At 41.1% G+C, this 12,419-nt stretch overlaps 1 protein-coding gene across 2 annotated transcripts in view; it reads left to right on the forward strand.

Moving 5' to 3' along the window:
• The window catches only part of FLT1 (fms related receptor tyrosine kinase 1), a 171,316-nt gene that overhangs the window by 73,579 nt on the left and 85,318 nt on the right, over nucleotides 1–12,419 (forward strand). For both annotated transcript variants that reach the window (XM_045797039.2, XM_087865221.1), the window contains exon 11: nucleotides 5,873–5,987. In XM_045797039.2, the coding sequence (XP_045652995.1) occupies nucleotides 5,873–5,987 (115 nt within the window). The remainder of the gene's footprint in view (nucleotides 1–5,872; nucleotides 5,988–12,419) is intronic.

Consider the following 12,419-nt stretch of genomic DNA (forward strand, 5'->3'; position numbering starts at 1 on the left):
TGCAGTCAAATCCCATTAAACAGATAAGCAGAGTCCACACCAGAAGTCCTCAGATTTCATCATCCAAAAAAGAAAAAAAAGGAGAGGGAGGTTATTCTGTCTTGAGACTTTCTAGAGCTTTCTAGAGCCTCTTTTCCAACTGAATGTGCTTTCATCATAAATCGATATACGCGTTCGTTCCTAGGCATGGCTCAGGATCAAATAGGCAGCCATTGGGTATTGGGTGCTCGGCTCACCACGGCGCACCCCCGCCCCCACCCCAGAGGTCCTCCTTAAAGTCTTCTGCCTGCTACAAGCGTATTGGAATTCATAATAAAACAGGCCAGCTGCATCCCAGAACATGTCCAGGGATTGTGCAGACACAAGTGAGTTATAGGGAAAGACAAAGATTGTGATAAAAGTTGGATTTGTTATTTCGTTGCAAGATTTTATTAAATGATAAAATTCATCAGCCGGTAGGAGCCCAAGAGTTCCTGTAGTTTTAGCATCAAGACATTTTGATGATGAAAACAAACCAGAATTTATGTCAAAAATGTAATTATAAAATATGTCTCTGCCCTTTCCCCTTCCACCAAAGGACTGGGGGCTGCTTCTCCTCTTGAAAGCTAATTTTTCACTTTCCCTTGGTGTCTGACTTTGTGCCAGTTTGATTCAGAGGACCCCCAGAGTTTTCCTCTAACCTGTGACTCCGAGCCAGATTCACCCTGTGAAGCACGGTGATTAAGGTTTGGGGAGGTTCCTTGGGAACAGAATTCATCTTGTGTGATGGGTTGAGTTCTGGTGTGGTGGAAAGAGTGGAATATATCTGGGTTCTGATCCCAGGTCTGCTACTTTCTCTGTGAGTCTGAGCAAGGCATTTGGTTTTTCTGAGTCTTTGTTTCCTTTGTTGTAAAAAGGTTTTTGAAATGGGCATAATAATGCTTGCTTCACCGAAGGGGGACTGTGAGAATTAGTTGGACTATGAGAATTAAATGTGTATCGTCCCCCACCCACCAAGCCTAGGCCTGGCACATTAGTAGCAGCTCAGGAACAGCCAGGTCCCTTCAGCCGACCAAGAGTCCGGATTTAGCAGAACAGAAATGTTGAAAGAAAGATCAGCTTAATATCATTTATTTATCATGGGATGAAAGGAAGCCAAAAAAAAAAAAAATCTCTTTATCTTGAGATTCAGGCTATGGAGTAGACCTTCTAGAATTTGCTAGAAATCATTTAAGAAATGAGAAGTCCTACTGGATATCTCCAGGAGGCATGGGTATCATAACAGGCACTAAACAGACAGTCAGTTTCTAGAAAGGCTCAGTGAAGTGTCGAACCGTTCTGAGGATGCCACTTCCAAGAATACAGATACTAACCATCAATGGCGAAAGCTCACCCAGCTGGACGCTTCCTTCTGATTCCCCAGATGCAGCCATCCATCCTCTAAAGAAAAGAAAGTGTGAGCTCTGCATTCGAGGTAGGGGGAGGGGAGAGGAAGGCAGGAGGAATGAACAAAATCTGAAGATCAGAATTGTTCAAAGCCAGCACTAAGAAAAAGCACAGGTGAACACAAGAGGTACGGTACCTTTGGGTGCACTCTGTCTGGCATTTCCTGTAAAGGCAATCCAAAGGATTTGTGAAGGTGAGTGGGAACTCTCCTTCAGTCTCTGATTCTGGGACGAAAAAGGGAACTCTAATTAAAACTGTAATTCTGCGGCATGTACACTTTGAGCACGTAATATACATTTTGGTGGGTGATAAGAGTTGTTTGCCGTATTTTGGAAAGAAGCTTTACGGCAGAAAGGGAGAAAAAACAACAAAAAAACAAAAACAAAAAACAAACCATTAAATCCCCAATGCAAATAGAATTGGTGTAGTGAATGTTGGAGAAGGCTTTCCTTTCTGTATACAAAGCAGCCCTGAAGTATAATAATCTCTCGGTATGCAGTGGTATTCCGTGGATATTATGTTGCATGTGGGGAAGGGTTCAGCGCACAGATGCTGGGAACGAGCCAGAACGGATGACAAATTCTGCCTCTGCCATTTACTAGCTGTTTAACCTTGGGTAATTTACTTAACCTCTCTAATCTTCAATCTCCCTGTCCCTTAAAGGGGGGATGATAGTACCTACTTTTTAGGTTGTTGTGTGGGTTAATGAGATAGAGTATGAATCACTTAGCACGGTGCTTAGCATGCACAAAATACCCTTATTATAATAGAGCATAATATTGCATGGTGTAGATTACAATTATTGTAGCCCATGGCTGGTTAGCTTTCCTGTTAAGACCAGCAGTCAGGATTGTAGGTTTAACCTCAGTGTTGGCTTTGCCTTTGTGGCCCCAGACTGCCTTCATCTGTCTTTGGTCACAGAGGAGCCAAATGTTTGATTGTGAAGGGAATAGGGCAAATCCATCACGACTACAGGAAAAATCAACCCAAAGCTGCAGGTCTATCCTGTCATTTACATCTATGGAGGGTGGTGTTTTCCCATTACGTGCGGAAAGCAGCAGCCTGGTTACTTAGACCAGGTGGGAGAGTCCCACAGACGGCTCCTACTTGGAGGTAGACAGACTGACTTGTCACACATAGAGTCACAGCTCCATGTGTTAGATGTCAAATTGCCTGTTTTAACTTATTTATATCAATCTCTAGTCCAAAACTAATTTGTTTCAACTCCAGGGCAATTGATGAGATGACTGGAGTACACCCTTACCCCGGAAATTTTTTGTGTCTCAATGGTTATAAATACCTCCGTGCCATTGTATTTGTCGTGCTATATGCAAATGGAGGTAGGAGTCTGAAAGCTCATTAGGCGAGGGACAGAGGCTTGGAGCATGGAGAGGACCGCGTGGAGCTGAAGCTGATAACAGTGGCCTTGTCCAGAATAGTGCCTGGGAGCTTTCTTATCTCCCTTTGGCAGGAGGTGCTGTGGGCTTCCTGTGCGAAATCAGGAGTGAACGCTGCTTTCCTCTTGTTGTTCGGCTTCCTCCCCCCTCAAGACGGTTCCCAGCACAGTGATTATCTTTGCATCTTCAAACATGGCACAATCTACTTCCTTAAGAGCTTGATGTATTCTTAAGGCTTAGGCAAATTCCCCTCCCCCTCAATCTCTTTTCAAGTGCTGTTATATAGTCAGGCTCCTAAATGACATTCTATTTTTATGGTTCCAATTACAAAGAGGGAAAAAAAAAAACCAGTCCCTAAATTAGAAAATGGCCATAGAATCTGTCCTTTGCACTGGAAGGACCTTGCCTTGAGTCTAGCCTATAGTTTCCATACTAGGGCCTGTGCCGCCAGCAGCCGCCCCTGGGGGCGGGGTGGGGGTCAGAGGCTGACAGCCCTGCGTGAACTTGGGCAGCAGACTGCACTTCCCTCGGGAAATGCCTAGACTCGCTGTACTCGAACATATTTCTTTGCCTTTCCTGAAGACCAATTAAGATCTCTGTCTGAGGCATTCGTTTATCTTTTTCACTTCTTTGGGGGGGGGGGAGAATGAAATTAAAAGCTTCTTTTCCAGATACAAGAGAAAACTTCAGCTGTTTGGCGGCACAATGCCAAGTACACACGCACATGTCCAGTACAGGTGTGCACGTGTAATAAAGCCCATCTCCATGTAAGGCATATGTACGTTGGATATACTCGCGTGTGTACTGAGTGTGTGTGAAGGACGTGAGGTCAAATGGCGGTTCAAGGCATGGATGTAACAGCCCAGAGAACAGAGGGTATAGCAGAATGACTTAGGATTTCAAAACTATAGCATTACAATGTTTCAAGTAAAGGAGAAAGTATATAATTTCTCTTGGGCTCATTTTCCTCCACTAATAACAGTTAAAATGTTTGCTTATTTTACCTGATGACTATAAAAACTATCTAGTAGAAATGGCATAAATTCCTTAAGGAATGGCCAGTCCTTATTATTCTTCTTACTTTAAATCTTATAATCTAACTGTAAAAGACATTTTGCCAACATTTGGGAAAATCTGCAGGTACAATTAGGTGTAATAATGGTGTTGTTGTTATCTTAGAAAATGTGCATTCTTTTAGGGATATGCACTGACATATGTAAGGGCTGAAATGACAGGACATCTGAGATTTGCTTTAAAATACTCCACAAAAGAGGAAGATGGGGGGAAAAAAAAACAAGGATAGACAAAACAACTGTGGCAAAATCTGGATAACTGTTGAGTCTGGGTGATGAGTATATGGGGCTTTATTACACTAGGGCTGTGCTTCCCAAGATGTTTGAAAATAATGAACAATGAAAACAAATGAAACCTCTTGCTAGAAATAGTGTATCTGTCCCCCATGCCTGTGTGTATATTAGCAGGTGTCCATAGAGTGCCAATGACATGCTCCGCCCTTGCTGTGACATGAGGACAGAGTGTATAGTAGATGTGGTCTCCTGGAACTTCTGGCCCAGTGGGGCCACTTAGCACGTGGGGAATGCTCTGGGGGCGGACATGACAGGTTGGGAGAGGAGACCACCCAGGAAGACTCGGTGGTTTAACAGTCTGGAGTTCCTTCTCAGCTCAAAGACCAGAGAGGGATAATCACTGAACATTTTCCTAGTCATCACAATCTTATCTATACTACCTTCTTCCTCGACTTATTTTATTTTTTCACTGTCATCTTATGTAAATCATGGCTACCATGGGCCTCTTACGATCAACTGCTCATTCTCTCTGGAAATTGGGCTGTGAAATTCCTCCTGGTTTGAAAATCCCCGTAATTTGCCCACGACAAGTACAAATTAGAGCCCGGGAGGCTCTCTGCTCACCACAAATTCTAGGTAGGGAATGGACTATGAATGGCCTTGGCTGTTGGACAAAGAAGCCTGGCCTTTCTTCAGTCTTTGGAGCTTTGGGAGCAAAAAGGATTCCACTAAAAACTAGAGCATTCAGGGTTTGGTCTGGGAGCAGTTTTGTGACTGTTGAGATTAATAACTATTTCCACCAAAATTTGAGTAAGAAACCATATGAAAACAGAAGCTTGCTGATAAGAATGTGTATTTGGGGGCGCCTGGGTGACGCAGTCATTAAGCGTCTGCCTTCGGCTCAGGGCGTGGTCCCGGAGTCCTGGGATCGAGCCCCACATCAGGCTCCTCCGCTGGGAGCCTGCTTCTTCCTCTCCCACTCCCCCTGCTTGTGTTCCCTCTCTCGCTGGCTGTCTCTATCTCTGTTGAATAAATAAATAAAATCTTTAAAAAAAAAAAAAAGAATGTGTATTTGAACATGGTAACTTCTCTCTTGAAAATGGTATTCTGCTAGCTAGTTTGATATAATAAGAAATCTCATGGACTTTTAGAAACAGAAAAGATCGTTTTATAAGGAACACTTGAGGTCTGAGCAGTTAAAGAGCTTCTCATGATACCCCAAAACTTGGAAAGAAATAGAACGTAATAACTGCTTCATGCTGTGTGTTTCCATATACATTTAATTAGCCCTGGAAAAAATTAGCTGTATAATGGAATGTGCTGACTAAAAGCCAACCTTTTATAGATGTGAAATGCTATTATTTCCTCGAGGTTTCCATTCATTAGCATAACTTTTTTTTTCACTGTGTTTGCATGTTTCCTCTACAAGAACTAATTTAAATCTAGGTATTAAATTTCCTTATTTTTGCATTTTTACTTAGTATTTAACATTGAGAAGAGGAAGGCTGTATGGAGATACACTGGTGTGGTTTGCTTTCAGAGCAAGCAAAATATATTTTCTATTTTTAAGTTGTGGGGATGATTATAGGGGAAAAAAATCTAAGGAAAAGAAGAAAATGTGTTTTGTTATCTTTGTTATCTCAGGACTTAACCAGTGATTTTTATTTCACCTGTCACCATGGGCTGGACCATGCTACAAAGCAACATAATGATGACTTACTTTTTTTTTTTTTTTTTAAATAGGTATGACTTTTGCTCCAATAAGGAAGAGTCCCTAATCCTGGATCCTGACAGCAACATAGGAAACAGGATTGAAAGCATCACTCAGCGCATGGCAATAATAGAAGGAAAGAATAAGGTATTGTGTCCAAAAATAAGCACTGGCATATTTATTTTATTTTTCTTTTCAAGATTTTATTTGAGAGTGAATGAGAGCACGAGTAGGGGGAGGGGCAAAGGGAGAGGGAGAGAGAGAAGCAGACTTGATCCTGGGACTTGAGCCGAAGGCAGATGCTTAGCCGACTGAGCCACCCAGGTGTCCCTGGGACATTTATTTTAAAAATACACACTTGGCTTCCAGTTCTGGGTTTACTAGAACCAGAAGTAATTCAAATGCTCAAACAAAAATTCAGAGAGAAGACAAGATCTGAGATATTGCTTCATGGAGAGAGAGCCTGAGGCTGCTTAAACTGTTCTCCAACGGCCCTCCAGTTCCAAAGGCATGAGTAGTCGGTCCTAATGGAAGAGGGGGAGCTGCCTTTCAGATATCAATGGCTTTCAACCCTGGCTGAATATCAGAATACTCCACCAGTTATCATGACATTGAATCTCTGGAGTAGAGCCCAGGGTTCATAAAAGTTCCCTGGGAGATTCTAGCATGTACCCAGGACTGAGAATCTCTGACATACATACACTAAGTGGGCTGTTGATAAGCAAAAGCTAGTACAAAACTTAGGGCTAAAATGGAATATTTCCATTTCACTGAACAGCTTGTTTTCCCTCTGTCTTTGCAAGGGCAAAGCCTAAGTCAGGGTATGCAAACACATATATAAGGATTCCCTGCCCTAAGAAATACAAATCAAAAGCATAATGAGATATCTCCTGACACCTGTTGGAATGGCCATTATCAAAGAGACAAGAAATAATAAGTATAGGTGAGGATGTGGAGAAAGGGGAACCTTTGTGCACTATTGGTGGGTTGTAAATTTATGCGGCTGTTACGAAAAACATGGAGGTCTTTGGAAGTTCCTCAAAAAACTAAAAATAGAACTACCCTATAATCCAGCAATTCCACTTCTGGGTATATATCCAAAGAAAACAAAAACACTAACTCAAAAATATCTTCACCCTCACGTTCACAGCAGCACTATTTATAATAGCCGAGATATGGAAGTGACTTCAGTGCCCATTGAATGAATGAATGAATGAATGAATGAATGAATGAAGAATGTATGGTATGTATACACTCAATGGAATAGGACTCAGCCACAAGAAAGAATGAAATCTTGCTATTTGTGACATGGATGGACTTTGAGGGCATTACGCTAAGTGAAAGAAGCCAGGCAAAGAAAGACAAATACCGTATGATCTCACTTATATGTGAAATCGAAAAGAAACGAAACCCAGCTTATAGATTACAGAGCACAGATCAGTGGTTGCCAGAGGCAGGGGTAAGGGTTGTTAAAAATAAGTGAAGGGGGTCAAAAGGTACAAAGCTGCAGTTACAAAATAACTAAGTCCTGGGGGATGTATTGTACAATGTGGCGAATATAGTTAATAACACTGAATTGCATATTTCAAAGTTTGCTAAGAGAATAGATCTTAGTACTTCTTTTTTTTTTTTTTTAAGATTTTATTTATTTATTTGACATAGATAGAGATAGCTAGCAAGAGAAGGAACACAGGCAGGGGGAGTGGGAGAGGAAGAAGCAGGCTCATAGCAGAGGAGCCTGATGTGGGGCTCGATCCCATAACGCTGGGATCACGCCCTGAGCCGAAGGCAGACGCTTAACCGCTGTGCCACCCAGGCGCCCCAGATCTTAGTACTTCTTATCACAAGAAAAAAGATTTGCTTAACTCTGTATGATGACAGATGTTAAGTGGACTTATTGTGGTGATCGTGTTGCAATACATACAAATACTGAATCATTTATGCCATCCGTAAGCTGAAACTAATACAGTGTTCTATATCAATTATACCTCAATTCAAAAAAAAAAAAAAAAAGAGAGAGAGAGAGAGACTTCTAACCAAAGGAAAAAAAAATTCCCTGACCTAATGAGGGTCAAGCAGGCATCTTTGCTGATACTCCTTTTAGTATTAAAAATTTTTTACTTAGGTATGATTAAATTTGTACAGCTTTTTGTATGTCAATGAGTATAGTTTAATAATGACTTTGGAGAGAAATATACACCCATGAAACCATCGCCACAGTCAACGCTATCAACTTTTCCATTGCCTGCAAAAGTTTCCTCCCACTGCATGTAGGAATGTGTGAATGAATCAATGACAACACATAGCAAATGTGTACAACACAGCATCGTTCACTGCAAGTACTGTGCTGAACAGGGGATCTCTAGGACTTATCCAACACGACTGAAACTTTGTACCCTTTGACCAATTTTGGAGGATTCAACTTATCCTCTAAAAAAGGTGCCAAGAACTGCAAAGGCTCTGAGATTGTACCCTACCTTCAGGCTAACAGGTAGGCCTGTCCCAGGTTTATGTTTGGTGGTTGAAGACTTGCTTCTTGTGGGTCAGAGGCAGGGTCTTCATTACAGCAAATCTCATGGGCTTCATGTTAGCACTTGGCCCTCTGCCCCCAAGGAGAGACTGCAGACGGTGGATTTGCATAGCAGCTGAGGGACCCTGAACTTTGGGAACCCACGTTTGTTACAATGGGCGGCCTTTGCTGCTCCTCTTGCATACCGTCCGTTTGCTGTTCCCCCGGCCTCCCCTGAGCCTCAGCGACAGCTGACGCCTTGTGAACCAGGCACACCTCGCGGACCTCAGACTTTTCTTTAGTTGCATTCAGGAAAAACACACTTTAAAATCTACTATTATCAGGCACAGGGGCAGTGATGCTTTAAAAAGGAAAAACCTATCACCCCCTTGCCAAAATGTCCCTTTATATGTGCATATCTTGACTCAGAGTGGTTCATTTGTATGGGTGCTGTCTGCTGGAGTGGGCTTATGCTTGTGTTATCTGTGTATTCAGCTGTATTTTGGGCATTTGGAGGCAACAGAGTAGATGGCATCATCCCCCCCCCCGCCCATGTCGGATTGAACAATGATGACAAATAACATCTGAATTCCTCGTTCTATAAAACTTTTTGACATATGCTCATATCAACATCATTCTGGCCAGCCGGAGTGGTCAGCTACTTTTTAACGATAAGAAAAACAGGGGTGATGAGATGAACTCAAAGCCACACAGCTGAAATGTGGCAAACGAGAAACTCAAAATCTCCCTATTCCAAAAGCCGTGGCTCTGCCAACTAGTTACAGAAATTAAAGTGGTGACCACTTCCATGAAAATATGAGCCATCACTTGTCAAGGATTTAAGAAAAGTTTTTCTGACTACAGCAGTGGTTTACGATTTTTCTCTGATACAAATGAGCTGTAATTTGAAACATCGCATGATGGACGACCATTGATGAGAGCAGTTCAATGAAATCCTTAGAGGAAATTCTATGAACTTGAGAGTTTAATTTGAGTGACAGTACATTTTTTCAAAAAAAGGAAATGCCCCACCATAGAAAACAAGTTAGTTGTTACAGAATTCTAGAAAACTTCAAGGTGCCATTGACTGTGTCAATTTGTAGATGTGCTGTTAACTACTGCATATTAAAAAAAATAATTTATAAGCCTAGTTCCAGTGGTAAGTTTCAATTCTATTCTGGCATCCTAGCTACAAAGGATACAATAGAAAAGAAAGTGGAAAATGAAAAAGCCAGGCAAAGTTTCAAATTAGCCTGAACCGTGACGTAGCCGCCTGACTCCCCATACAGAGTTACCTGGAAAGCACAGAGGGAGCGAAGTCACGAATCCTGAGTGAGATAAGGAACTTCCTTGATTTTTTTTTCCATGCAGCTTGAAACAAGTTTATTGTCTTGTAATTTTGTAGTTATACGGAGGTTTTAAATATAGACATCCAGACACAGCGGGCACGTATGTCGACCAGCCTGCAGCCAGGAGCCCTGGGGTCGAGCTCTGTCACTTCTTATCTTGTATAACCGCACGCAGATCAGTCCCTCTCTCTGCACCTGTCCCTCCTCCAAAAGATGGAGCTAATAATACTTGTCCTCCCTCCTTTGCCCCTTCTTATAAACATGATTGTCTTATACGCCCTGATGCAATTCCCAAGTTGATTGTGGTCGTATACAAGGAAGACTCCTTGTCCCATAACTGCCTGCATTGAAAAACTTTTAATACTTTCTCAACAAAATTGACATCTACGTGTATCACGTGTATGTGGCATATCCTCTTAGAAGCTGTCACTGTAATAGATTCTCATTATTCATTTCAAGCCCTAGATTTAGAAGCATTTACTACTTTTACAATTTTGGCATCTCTTGGTTTATCTCTGTGTATGTAGGAAAAAATTTATGATGATGACAGATGGGAGTTTTGCTATTTCAGAGTTATTTGTGCTGGTCTTCCCTTTACATTTTAAACTGCTTTTCTTTTTTGCCCATTTTTAGGAAGTATATTAGAGTCCCAGCTTAGACTCTAATGACCCTTTTAGCTACAGTCACATAGTCCAGCCAGCGATACCCCCCACAGATCAGGGGAATAGAGGTCCCACTGGAGCCCGTGTCAGATTCTAGGGATTTCCTTTTTTTTTTTTCTTTGTTTTGTTTTGTGTTTTTTTTTTGTTTGTTTAACTCATAGAAGGGTGCAGAGGACAATAAAATTTAGTTTCCTCATGGGCAAGTTTTGGCCTAGATTTGTGAAAAATGAGTCATCAATTGGAGTTGCTAATAGCAAATGAGGAGTTTTAGTATCCTTTAATGGGGTTGCCAGACTATTGGGTTTGTAGCTATGGAGTAGGAAGTAGAAGGAGCCCTGTGTTAGAAAAAACACTCAGGAAATACGTATTACAGCATTCATTCTGTGAGGCTGGAGAATTGTGACAATGTTAATGTTTTAGCAGCATTTCCATTGAAATCGTTTGGAGGTTACCTTGAGAAGTGTTACCATAGGACCCTGATCCAGGACAGAGGCCTTAAACCTAATGACAGAATTCCAGTTTGTATCTCATTTCCCACACTCCTCAGTTTTTTCGAATTCTCACGTTCTATTTTCCCATCACTTGGCTCAAATGTGCCACCCGAGGTTAATTTTAGATTCTTCCATGACCTTTATATATCTACTTTTATGTCTCCCTGACACACTTGAAAGGAAACAATATTAGAAACATCCCGAGATTAAAATCACGGGTCCATATTTAGACCTTTTAAAACTTGTTCTGGAAATTAGGCTGAATTACACATCACCCCATTCATTCTCATCCATGAGGTTGAAACCACATTGTGGTAGGGAGTTACTAATGCTTAGGGAAAGGGAAGGAAGGAAGGGGTATGAATAACTTCCCAACTTACAGTACCTGACGACAGATTTCATCAGCGTTCCTGGGTCATACAAAGGAACCCAGAGAATGACTTTAAGGGTCTATTTCTAATACCTAAATCCTTGAGGTCCTGGCAGAGCAAGTCAAGGCACCCCCAAAGTGTAGGTTCAGAACTAAAAAGCAATTATGGCAAATGAAAACTAATTATAGAATGAAGACAAGCAGACATCTTTGAGAATTTCTTTTGGTGCACCTTCTAAATGATTATAATTTCAAACACATGTAACAACTCAAATTCTTGGCACTTCCTCTTTTAAAGTATTAAGTTAATATTTGGTGTTCCAACTGTCAGGCTATTTTCATTTTTCCCCCCTTTGAAACGATAGTGTTTGGTTACGAGCATTGGGGAATGGATTTGTCCCTTTTACTCGGAAGACTTCTGCGTTTGGACTTGCTGTCCTAAGAGAAGTTGTCTCCTGCCCAGAAAAACCACACTCACCTACAACTCACACTTGAGCTCCTTTTTCTGATCCTATAATGTTTATACTTCAATTATCAAATAAATATCTTTTGTTTTTCATGAAAATATGTTTTAGTTTCTAAGTTAAACATATATTCTCTGGAAAAAAGTGCTCTAGAAATCAGATAATTTTTAATAAAGTTGATCATAGGATATTAATTTCATCTTATTTTTAAATTTCCTTTTTTAATTATAACTTTTTCATTCATCGGTCATATTTTCAAACCTTATAACAATGTATCAGTTGAAAAATAGCTTGCACCTTATGTGAAAAAATAGGAAAGAAACTAGTATTTCTGTACATAGTAGCATTCTAGTGTATGTGACCAGTCTCTGCCAATTTAAGGATGTATTCTTAAGGAAGAACTCAATTCAGAGAGTAGACAGAACTCTACCAATAGATCTGTGCCTTTCAATTTAAAGAGTTTTAAAGCAAGAAGCAGTTCCATGTAGAGATCAAGGGTAAAATACCTACCTCACAGGGCTATAGGGAGGAATAAATTAAAGTCCCAGCTTAGACCATAATGACTCTTTACCCACAGTCACATAGTTAGCCTGCCCATATCTAGCCTAGTTAGCTAGATATCGCCTCACGTGCCATCTGGGGCATAGCAAGGGCTACATGAAGGCACCCAGAGACAAATAATGTAAACTCCCATCAATGTCCTTTTCTCGTTCAATTTTAATAGGAGCTTGGGA

This window comes from Ursus americanus, chromosome 10 (genome assembly GCF_024610735.1).
Source record: "Ursus americanus isolate L20-20 chromosome 10, mUrsAme1.1.p, whole genome shotgun sequence".
Lineage (NCBI taxonomy): Eukaryota > Metazoa > Chordata > Mammalia > Carnivora > Ursidae > Ursus > Ursus americanus.